General features: G+C 34.9%; 1 protein-coding gene across 1 annotated transcript; it reads right to left on the reverse strand.

Moving 5' to 3' along the window:
* Positions 1 to 2636: 2636 nt before the first annotated feature.
* On the reverse strand, positions 2637 to 11155 carry Prp19 (pre-mRNA processing factor 19). The gene is made up of 10 exons (XM_090105447.1): positions 11004 to 11155; positions 10639 to 10788; positions 9325 to 9458; positions 7355 to 7495; positions 6885 to 7067; positions 5756 to 5878; positions 5254 to 5372; positions 4425 to 4569; positions 3879 to 4057; positions 2637 to 3552 (listed from the first exon to the last, which is right to left on the reverse strand). Exons 1-10 carry the CDS (start codon positions 11020 to 11022, stop codon positions 3246 to 3248), a joined length of 1500 nt encoding a protein of 499 aa, XP_089961573.1. The 5' UTR covers positions 11023 to 11155; the 3' UTR covers positions 2637 to 3245.
* Positions 11156 to 12639: the final 1484 nt, after the last annotated feature.

The following is a 12639-nucleotide window of genomic DNA, read 5'->3' on the forward strand; positions in this document are numbered from 1 at the left end:
AAACAGAAAACGAAGAAATAGATAAAAATAAATCTGTGATGAAACTGAAAAAAATCGAATAAATTAAATCAACTTGTGTTTAAGAAAAGGTATTAACTATTGTGACTTATAAATGGGGAAAAAATTGTCAATTTACCTGATGTTAAATGCAAAAATATACAAAAATCCGGTTAGGTACAAATCACTTTAACACAGTCACTTCAGACTTTGGTATTAGATTCTGTTTACGATAAATTGCATTTGTAAATAGACGTTTGTGCCACTGTAAGTTTGGAGATATTATAGATTATATTGGTGGGGTCGGTAGTTAAGTTGTAAGGCGTCATCTATATAAAATATACTTGTTACATATCTTAAGAATCAACATCACAAGAAAGCAAGAGCACTTCGCTTTAAAACAAGCTTTTAAGGCTGGTTTACACGATAACATTTAATTAGTGTCTCGACGAAATGTTCATATATTTTCTATACAACCTCTCAACTTATGTGAAAAAGTTCAGAGGGGTTACTGTGAAATCTTAAGCAGTACTTCTTCCACTGTGGGAAAAAGAGAGCTGTATATCATCTAGCGTCATCACTTTCCCACGATGGAAATAGTCCTACTTTAAAACGTCAAGTTAACCTCACAGATGACGCCTAATTGTTAAGTTATAATTTAAATAAATCTCGTTATATTCGCAACGCTACAGCGCTTATGGCGTTTGTTAAATTTGAAATTGTTTTAAAGTGTTAACTCTTGTATCATAATTGTATATACTTTGCGAACTGTATGTAAATTATTGTAATAAAGATTTATGAATTGAGGCTTATTGTTGTTTTTTTTACTCATATAACCTTTGGATTCAAACTCACAACTTTATGTTTAAATGTTAACAAGTGTTTATGAAATTGCGTATGAAATTTTAAAAACTAGCACTGATTCAGTATCGATTTATGAGAAGCAAAAAATCGTAAAGAGACTCAATAAATCACCCCTGTACAGAGACAAGTTATTTCTTCCAAATATCATCAAAAGACAAAATCCGTTCAGTGGTTTTCACGTGAAAGCGTAACAAAGGTAGATCCATCCTCACAAACTTTCGCATGTATAGGATACACAACTGTAAGACCAGTTTTAAAATGATCACGGAATACCTCGCTAGATCTTCAAATAAAGATATCTCACACCACTTTTTTCTGAAGATAAATATTGTCTTATACACTGATCGTCTCGATCGCATAGGCAGCAGAGCTTTGCCGCGTTAGCAGCTATGTGAGCGCCCCATGGATTTCTTTCAAATTCTATCACTACTAAGAACCTACCAAATATGCGATATTGAGCAGTATTCTGATTTCATTAAAAATAAGTAACAGTTACAATTGGTTTGTGTTCGAAATGGTCGAAAACTATAGATAGATCAAAAAGTACCTGTCGCGTTTTGTTAAGTCCATATACACTTTACATGTGCAGACTGCACGGCTATATCCTAAATCAACGCCAGTTGCCGAACGACCCAAGAGCCGATTTTCAAAAGTAATTTTAAATAGCTTCGTAAAAATCTCAGACTAAAAGACCTCACAAAGTAAATATTTTTCTCCTTATCTTTGATAATATTTTGCTTATGATTTTAAGCAATAGTATTTTAGTACGGTACCTAAATGTAAAATTGAGAGAGCGACAGCTTGTTATAACAAAAACGCTTCCACAAATCAGATTTTGAATTCAGACAAGCATTTTTTGTAAGATCGATATAAAAAATTATAATCTTTATGAACAGTAATATTAAAATTGTATGCATTCCTGTGCTTGCTGAATTTAGTTTCTGAGAGGCATTGCGGCTGTATGAGGCCGGCTTTGATAGATTTTTTTTTTTATACTCTTTCATAGGATACTTACGAACACGTAACAGAGTATATTATGTAATTTCCCATGCCAAACCTAACCTTCTTACTTGGTTCGCGAAATATTTATTTAGACGTGATTTAGACCAAACTAATTTTTCATTATTATTGGAAGTGCATAGGCATTTTGAAAAAAAAACATTAGGTCTTCAACTTACGACTATAATCGCATAATTAACTAAATATCCTATCAGTCTCAATATTTATAAGCCAATTGGTTGGCGAATACCTATGTTTCGTGTTACGTACTGACGTGCTAACCTTATGTATATTTCATTTCTAAAATACATTTTATGTTATATTATGTATCTGATCATTATTATAAGGGTATAAATGTATAATAAAACGACTTTATCATATGGTCACTCAATTTATTTGCATATACTATTTTAACAATAGAGTTGTATGTACTTATACTAATTGTTATTGAATCTGTCATTAGCATCAATCATCTCACGCCCAGACTTTCGTACAAAAGTATTAACTATAATTAAATATTAATTACACTTAATTAAACTTAATATTTGTAGCTGTAAATATGTTGCACAAAATGTAGTGCGCAGTTCAATCTCTTACACAAAAACAATTTATTAGTGAAAATTTTGAAATAAAATACAAATGAATACCTAAACAATTCATTTATTACAATTACTTAAAATCACGATAATATAATCTGACATTAAATCTAACGAACCCTCTTACTTATAAAGACAATATAACATTGACAATCAATAGTTCTGCTTCTGCCATGCTTCTGCCTTCTATCACACAAATTATTCGACCCTTGAAAGAAAGATACAAAAAATGATCACCTTACATTGAGAAATTTATAAGTAAGTTTCGGGCAGTTTTCAAACTGAAAAAAAACGACATTGCCAACATTGACGTACTATAAACAACAAGACTCTCAATCGCCTATTAAACATACATTCAAATTAACACCTTATTTCGTGGCAATAACGTTCAAATTTCATTGTATACGCTCATCAGATAAAACTCTGCCTAATAGATATGTAGGCAGAGTTTCGATACGGACAATATTATTTAAAGCATCATAGCGAGTCTAGTTGTAAAGCGCGTCACACACGGTGAAGATACTATAATATTTTATGTTAAGATTCTCTAATATAAAATATTACAGTATCTTAAGGTATCCGGTATCAGCGTTTTGACCATCATTTTTCTTTTTGTCATTGCGTACTAAGACCCCTGTAGAACCGCCATCCTGTTACAAATGACCCGAAATAGTGTTTCGGAAGAGATTCTTAACATAAAATATTATAGTATCTTCACCGTGTGTGACGCGCTTAATTCGTACATCAATGTTTACCAAAAACGTGCCTATCTACCTATTCTATCCAACCCTACTCGATACCATACAGCTTGAGCGTCCTATCCATGCTCGTTGATGCTATGTACTGCGCGTTCTTGCCAAATCTGACCCCAGTGGCTGATGCTGTATGGTCATTGAAGACCTTGAGCTCCTGCCATTGCCGGCACAGGTAGACCCTCACGTCAGAACCGGCTACAGCCAGGTATGTGCCACTCTGGTCGAAGCAGAGTTCCTTGATCGCGTAGCCTTCTTCGAGTTGGATGGTTTTGAAGTTCTTCAGTTTACGCAAGTCCCAGAGCTTCACGCACGCGTCTTCAGCGGCCGTGGCTAAGTAGTACCTGTGGGTGATAGTTGGATGTATTAATTGACCTTATTTATGGGTAAAAAAATGTCGAAAACTCCTATAAAAATCCACTTCATTGATATGTTCTTGACACATTGCCACATTAATGTTACACTGATGACTTGATATTTCTAAACGTTAATAATATATTTTTAAATAAATTGTCCACTATACACTACACTATACACTTTCGTTACGTTTTTGCGTGCATTTTGTTAAAAAAGAAAAAATAAAGGCTTGACATAATTTTCATCTCAATAGTTGTTTTACTATGGATTTTTGCCTAACCCATGCGCTTGCGCATCCCATAGTTTCACTCACCCGTTCTCCGAGAATGATATAGACGTGACCGGCCCCACGTGTCCCGGGAAGTTGGCCACATTGCTCTGCTCCTTCAGGTCCCAGATCTTCACCTGCGAGTTCTCCGTGCCCGTGCCGAAGATCAGCCCGTCCGGGTGGAACTGCGCTGTCGTTAGACTGATGCCGGACGAGTCGCTAACCTGTGATTAGATATATGTTTATAATCTATACTAATATTATAAAGCTGAAAAGTTTGTTTGTTTGTTTGAACGCGCCAATCGCAACTACTAGTCCAATTTGAAAAATTCTTTCTGTGTTAGATAGCCCATTTATCGAGGAAGGTTATAGGCTATATATCATCACGCTACGACCAACAGGGGTAGGGCCACGGGGGTGAAACCGTGCGGAGCAGCTAGTTACAGAAATATATCAAATCACGTGTGGTAGGGATAAGAAAAAGATGGCGCGTAACCGAAAAATGTCACGCGTAACGAAAAAATGTTACACTTAATTTTTTTCTAACCCCGAAAAAGAAGTTTCACTTCAATAAATAAACGTGTCGGTTACCTTGGTGAGCAGCGCGCCGGTGCGTATGTCGGAGAAGGCCCAGCTCTGGTCGGTGGAGGTGGACAGCACGTAGTCGCCCGTCGGGTGCAGCGACAGCCCCGTCACCGCGCCCTCGTGCGGCCGCAGCAGCGCCACCGTCTGCGAACTGTAGCCACAGAATACATAATAGTAGCTAAACGCTACAGAACGGACACTCTCCGCCTCCCGCCAAAATTAAACTTACCTCACCCCCGCGCGTTCAGACATAAAATGGGCCATATTTTTCTGCAAGGACGATACGCAACGAAGATTGACAACATTAATCAAATTGACTTAAAGTAATTTTATTATTTTGGATTTGTGATTATCGTTTTTCGTAGAAAATGGTTAGATATTGTGCTGTTTACGGATGTATTTCATCAGAAAAACGCGAATTTTTTTTACGCTAGTCACAAATGTGCCAACCATAAAGCGTTAACACACACATTTGCAGTCTCTACAGTATGACTGTCAAAACGATCATTTTGTATGTAGTGTCCGGGGTGTGCTGTAGCTCTACCGTGAGTGTACGCACACGATACTCGCTAGCGATTGTAGTAAGCGGTTTGTATAAAATTTCGTACAGCGCCCCAAGTGTGCCGTAGCGGAACTAAAAAGCCTACCATGAGGTGCAATAGATACTACAGTAGATAACGTATAGTAAACTATACTACACTCGCTGTAGTAACCATACAATTTTTGCACCATGAGTTTTAAATTTGACATATGTCATAGTTTATAACTATTCGACGATAGATACTAAGTTACTACAAATACACCAAAATTAACACAATTAGTGAATATGACTCACGTGGGCACGTTCCACACGCGTATGGTGTGGTCGGGCGACGCGGTGACGACGGTGTCTTCATCAGGGTGATAGATGACGCGCGTCACCTTCTTTGTGTGACCCTTAAGGATCGCCACCACCTGCGCACAGTTAAAATTTTTTTCAATTTCAATTATATACTAAATTTTACTATGACTAATTAACAGCGTTTTCTGAACACACTGGATTCAATTAATAAACAAGTCGACACTTTTAACACAGATTTCAGTAACGCTTTTGACAGAGTTCCACATCATATCCTGTTGCAAAAATTAAATAGGAATGAACGAATGAATGATAAATTCGTAATTAAGCGGTGGTTCATTCTATGTCATTACTGATGCTTTTGATGCTTCACCCCATAAAATGCATCTGGTGTACCTCAAGGGTCTCAATTAGGTCCATTTCTTTTTAATTACTTTGCTGATGATACATATTATTATACATTAAAAAAAAGTGTTAAAAAATAGGTATCCTATTGTACCTGTTCAGTATCCTTGTTGAAGACGGTAGCGTTGCGGTCGTTTCCACCAGTCAACAAGCGGCTGTGGTCTGACGGGTTGATGTCCAGCGAGAGGATACCGGGCACACTGGCCGAATGGAGACCCTGCAAGTGATCATTATATCATAAACTAGCTTTCCGCCTGCGGCTTCGCCCGCGTTTTCAAAGAAAAACCCGCATAGTTCCCGTTCCCGTGGGATTTCCGGGATAAAACCTAGCCTATGTTACTCGTGGATAATGTAGCTTTCGAATGGTGAAAGAATTTTTAAAATCGGTCCAGTAGTTTATGAGCCTATTCATTACAATCAATCAAACAAACAAAGTTTTCCTATTTATAATATTAGTGTAGATTTACAAAAATGTTATATCGTTAATTTTCACTCATGTTGAAAAATAATGAAATATGTTAAATAATATAAAATGTGTGTGAGTGCACGCGCACGATCTTTCACAGCTGCACTCACGTGAAGAGCTTTCGCAACTGCACTCACGTGAAGAGCTTTCCCAGCTGCACTCACGTGAAGAGCTTTCCCAGCTGCACTCACGTGAAGAGCTTTCCCAGCTGCACTCACGTGAAGAGCTTTCGCAGCTGCACTCACGTGAAGAGCTTTCGCAGCTGCACTCACGTGAAGAGCTTTCGCAGCTGCACTCACGTGAAGAGCTTTCGCAGCTGCACTCACGTGAAGAGCTTTCGCAGCTGCACTCACGTGAAGAGCTTTCGCAGCTGCACTCACGTGAAGAGCTTTCGCAGCTGCACTCACGTGAAGAGCTTTCGCAACTGCACTCACGTGAAGAGCTTTCCCAGCTGCACTCACGTGAAGAGCTTTCCCAGCTGCACTCACGTGAAGAGCTTTCGCAGCTGCACTCACGTGATGAGCTTTCGCAGCACTTTTGGACTCATGTGATTCTTTGATAGGACTTTGAGAATGTAGTGGCTAGCTCACTTAAATTTTTATGTTGTGTATCTTTACATAGTGTTTGTCTCTTATTGTTTTAGGTATATCTGCATTTTGATCGACGTATGTATATTAATGTTAATTTCTCAAGCATGTATTATTTTCCCAACGTGACATTGCCACCCTTGGAAGAAATAGAATAGAATCCCACTCACAGGGTGCGAGGCGAGCGTGAGGAAGGCGCGGATCTGCTCGGGCGGCTGCAGGCCCTCGGGCACGGTGCGGCCGCGCCGCTTGCGCTCCTGCGTCAGCGCCGTGGCGCGCTCCTGCAGCCGGGACACCACCTCCGCTGACATGCCGATGGGGACTGCGCCACCGCTGCCCGCTGCTGCCTCCGCCTGGGTACAAAAGTTTATCATTAATTTAAGGAAACTGAATTATTATAATATATTAGTTTTGTGAAAATTTAGTTAACTAAAATCACACATCGCAAATAAATGGTTTAATGAATATAGAGTAAAAGGTCATCAGGATTTGAGTCAGCTGATTGCATATAAATTCTAACTGTTATCAATTATTGTAAATGAAAAAAAATAACACATTGTAGCTTAACAATATGCATCAATACGATATTGCTAACTAGGTTGATTAACACATTTCATCACTATATCCCTTATCTCCTTACCGCATGTGCAGGTTGTGGTGCAACAATACCAGCTTGGGGCTTCAGTGTAGCGAGGGCTTCTCTGGCGGCCGTCACCTCCTTCGTTAGACGCGCGATCACACGACATGCAGCGTCGTGTTGATACAATGCGTGACTTAGTTCCTGTTAATGTTTTAAAGTATCCCATTTATAGGCAATGATATTTTATGTATAGATACGTTATATACTCACAATATATCCAAAAAAAATGCTTCATATGCAGTGTCAGGCACACACAAATACAATTTTCATTTTACTTAATTTATTACATTGACAGACTGTATAAGAGAGATGGCTCTAATAAAATGATATTTAAACAAAAAAGACAAAGATAGTTTGTCACTTCCGCGCAGGTGTAAGCAAAAGTCATAAGAATTCGCCAATTAAATATAAATAAACAAATAGTTGCCATGGTAATTGGCATAGACTAACGACACAGAAGGTTCAATGTTATAGAATATAGATGTTAGGTTTCCTGCACAAGTAAATAAATGTGACAATTTCATTTATTATTTTATGATTATTATGATGTCGTATTACAATGAAAAAAAAAAAAATTTTTTTGGAGATATAACTGTATTAAGTATTTATTACTAGCTGTGGTGTTCGTTTTCGGTCATCATCATTTCACCCGATAAACACCCACTGCTGAGCATACTGCATAATCCTCCTTATAGAACTCCATAAGGACCGATCTTACGCTATTCGTTTCAAGGCAGTTCCCGAAACCCGTACAAGGTCATCACTCCAATTCGTTAGGATAATTATAATAATAGTGGTGCCTAGATGAAAAAAAAGGATGAAATAAAAGAAAGGATGAAGTATAAGCCTTTTTTATCTAAAACACGAATAAAATTTATGTTCAATAGCTATTTACAGAAAAGCAAATAGCATTTTTCGTCAGTAGCGATAATCTTTTCTTTAATATTTACGTATATTCAACATCATTTTATTTTTATTTATCATTTTATTATTGCAAACAAACATTTTTGGCATCACGATTTCATTGTATATAATAAATAGCTATATTTGTTAATTATATGCACTGGATGTAAACTGTGGATTTAAATATAAAAATAATCAAGTATTTACCCAAATCGAAATTAATAAAATAACCGTTCTATTTTCAATAATCGTATCTACATGATAATCTTTGAACACAGTGTACGCTAGCTTTGTCACACTAGTGATTGAAGCAATGTTTTATCCCTTTCATTATTTCAATACACGTGTCAAGCAAGTGTCATTCATAAAGAATTGTAAATTGTTATTTTTACTCTTAAACTGTAATAATTTAATATATTTTGCTGTGATATGATATTCCTTTATCTTTTTTTATTTTTTTGCATGAATACGTGCACTTTCTGAACACACAGGAAGGCATTTTCGACAACTTTAATGTACCTATCGGCATATACGCTCACTGGGACCGGTGACAATCTGACTGATTGCATTGGTCCCAAATAGGACCAATTCACGGAATCAGTTTTGGTGCGTTGATGACGTATCTACCTCTTGTTTCTATATATAATATCATTGTTTATAGGAGAATAAATTAAGTTTTTATTTCATACCATTCATTTTACATCAAATTAAAACAGGTATAATCACAATTTATTTTGAGAAAAATAATTTCATTGAATTATTTAAAAATTGAATATTATGCATAATTTTAAAGCTTAAAAAATGTTTTAACGGAATATAACTTCTCTTAACCCATTGACCACCGAGCGCCCCGATCGGGGCGCGACATAATAGATTATCTATTGTGTCTGTGATTCCGGGGACTGATGGATTAAAATAAACACAAGAACATCCAGTATCATACAAACCTACTATTTATTTTTATGTTTTGAATTTCCTGACAATTTCAGACTCAATCAATTTTTATTGTTTGAAAATATTATTGTACTAACAATTCCAGCAACCAAATATAATAAATGCAAGTTTACCTGTCTGGCAGTCTGCAACTGCTGTCTCTGTGTGAATGTGTGCAGCATTAGCGCATCCCATTCGTCCTGCATGCTCTTCAGAGTAGCCGGAATGGATGTGGCACTTGGGGGCTTTGGCTTCACTATTGGGGGAGCTGCAACATTTTGTTTGGGTATCATTTAAGCTATCACCAATTTAATTAGTTTTGTGTTTCTTAAATAATAGGGTTTGTCCTCAAAATAGTAGATCTGTCACCAAAATGTAGTCACCAAACAATGCAAAATCAGTTCCACAATAAATCACCTAAAATCCTGAAATATAAGGTCTAGTACCAAATAAATGTTTTTGTATGTATTATAATAGGTGTGTCCTAATAAGTATTTAAGCAAACTATTTTAAAGAGATCACCAATAAATCATATTATGTTACTAGAAAATTGCATTAAGTTCAAATAAAAAATTAGGGTTGTCGTCATCGTTTCAACCAAAAGATTCTGCTACTTAACTAGACTCCCAAGGTTCTAAATTTCCACTGGTAGTATAAATTATATTTAAATTTAGCAGAGTAGTAAATAAATCAATTAAAGTCAAAATAATCAATATTTATTGTTTAAAATAATTACCACTGAACAATCAGCGCTGGTTTAAAATAGCTGGCTTATGGCTAGCAGAATAGTAGATAAAAAACTTAATTAAATTTAAAATAATCAATATTTATTCTTAATTTTTAAAGCGCGCCAATTTGTCTCCGCCCCTTTGATCATTTTTTCATTAAAATTATAAATTGATGTATTAAATTGGTAACGAATACTATTAATTTAATATATGAACGAAATAAAATGTTACTAATGTATTGGTGACAAAATATCAAATAAAAAGGAGTCGCAGTCAGGGATCGATAATCGATTTATTTGGTGACAGATCTACCATTCTGAGCACAGAGCTATTATTTAAGTAACAAAACTGTTATTATAAGAACGAAGTTTATATTCATGTAATGCAATATAATTTTAAGATAATTTTATTGGTTATCGATCTCTTATTTTACACATATATTAACATTAATTTGATAATTCATACCTGGGAACAATTTTTGTTTATCTGAGAACGAAAATATTTCGTGGTGATAGATCTATTTATTAGGTGATACAACTTGATGACAAATATAAATTTTGGTGATAGAAAATATAGTTCCCATTTTGTTTTATATGATTTTACATAGAATAAGCAAAGTAACTACATGTGAGTACACAAAAAACTCAATGTTTTTCAAATTATTTAAAAAAACAGCGAACTGTTGACTAGCAAGTTTCCCTAGTTTCCCTATCAACTTACTCTTAATTTCAATAAGATCTTCCACCCTTAATTCTTTTCCACTGATTGGATCTACCCCATTTTCTATTATATATTTCTCAATAATACGTTTCTCGAACACCGCTCCTGAGGAAGGTGACACCACGGGCACTTCTGGTACTTCGTTTGATACTACAACAAACAAATTAGGTTAGAAGTTGAACGTGAATTTTTATATAGCTTGACTCATATTTTTCTTTTCTTTAACACTTGATTTCACGAATTATCGTAAAATTTATGAACAATAGTATTTTTACTCTGGTAAATATATCATAAAAATGCTTCAAATAAAAATGCTTTTGGTGGCAACCGGTGCGCTTAAGTTATTTGCCGTTTCGAACACTTACTTGCACAGTACAAAGCCATTTTATATCACGATTGTTTTCGATTTAGTCACAGAAGGAACATTAATAAAATCCTTCTAAAAGTGTTTTCCCACAATTTATATGAAAATTATATTTATAAAACTAGGACAAAACACTATCTTGCAAGCTACTTTCATAGTCACAGAGCAAGTAATATAGTAAGAGACGGCACTCAGTACTTTGATTTCGAGCTCACGCACACATATGCATGTATTGGCTAAGGGCGAATCTTATATACCAACATAAGCTCACTTACGTCAAAAATGACATACATTGCTGCCAACATTTAAAAGTTGACGTGCTAGTGATGTCTTTTTGAGTGCATATTATCGATAAAACTTCATATCGATATCGATAAAATTTTCGATGCTGGGTAACATCACTACTAATTATCATCCTTATTCAAATTTATAGGAAATTAAAAATAAAACACCAACAATGTAGATCAATAAGTTTATTAGAATATAATATTTATAATTATATAATAACATTTTTATATAATATTAAAACTCACTATAATAGGCAAAAATGGTTAATTAACACCATTATAAGTAACACCATTTGAATTTTGCTGAATATCTTTATTTAGGCATGTAGGACTTAATTCGGTTAACGGCTTAAATATTATGTGAATACAGTTGATTCACATTTTATACTTTTCCTTGAAACATTTTGCGGGATTTCTATTTTAAAATCTCGTTCTAAATTTCGATACCAATAATATATCGTTGCCGTTCGGATCGCCATATTGGAATTGTATATGAAGAAGCCGTTGTTTTCTTTGGACATAATAATATCTCTCCAATTGATTCTACAGCCAGAACATGACGTAATAGAGAAGTTTTCTCATAAATTGTTATGTAATTATTATGTTTTATCTTCCTTATAGAACAGTCATTGGGTACATATTGCAAATATTAAGTCATAAATCAAATAATTATTAAGTACACACAAAGATTTTAACATTGTTTACACATAACACTTTTTCTTCTTTTTTCACTTTTGGCAGAAATACTACAAATTAACAAATTCAATGTACACTTTGATTAACTGAGTAAATAACAAAATCTACGATTTATGAAGAACAAATTTTGTTTAACTTCCACCAAAACAAAATAAAACGCCATTTTGAATTCAAATTAACAAACAACGAATCAACATCAAGACGTTGTCTATGCTTAAGTCTTAACCATTGACAAGAAATCGAAGAAAGAAAGAAATAATTTATAAATGTACTAGCTTAAAATTAAAATGTACAAAAATAAGGTTTAAAAAAAAAGAAGAAATAATAATAAATAATTAAAACTAAAATATTAAATCTTATAATATATGATTACATCGGAGAGGCCAACATTAGAAATATTTTTATTTTTTCTAAATGTTGGCATGCCAGACTCGCCCTTAGGTCTTGGAAAAGTACAAAATAATTTGAACTCTATGTCAATTGAATGAAGTTTAAAATTGCTTGATAATGGAATCCTAACCAAAACGATGTTCTAAGTGTCGACCCACTGTTCATAGTTTGAGTTTTGACACATGTTTGACATTTCATTTCACGATTCGCTTTGTAACGTTCAAAAACTTGCTAGAATACGCTCGAATTTTTTGATGAACGAGG

The sequence above is a fragment of the Colias eurytheme genome, chromosome 9 (genome assembly GCF_061535395.1).
Source record: "Colias eurytheme isolate Ceu_HAF_F1 chromosome 9, ilColEury1 Martin Lab GWU primary, whole genome shotgun sequence".
Classification (NCBI taxonomy): Eukaryota; Metazoa; Arthropoda; class Insecta; order Lepidoptera; family Pieridae; genus Colias; species Colias eurytheme.

What these genes read in the sequence shown, in the direction of transcription:
- Prp19 (XM_090105447.1), bottom strand. An exon ending in CACCACAACCTGCACATGCG is followed by an intron (nt 7,068 to 7,354) that starts GTAAGGAGATAA and finishes TTTTGTACCCAG; the next exon opens with GCGGAGGCAGCAGCGGGCAG. An exon ending in CGCGTGTGGAACGTGCCCAC is followed by an intron (nt 4,570 to 5,253) that starts GTGAGTCATATT and finishes CTGTGGCTACAG; the next exon opens with TTCGCAGACGGTGGCGCTGC.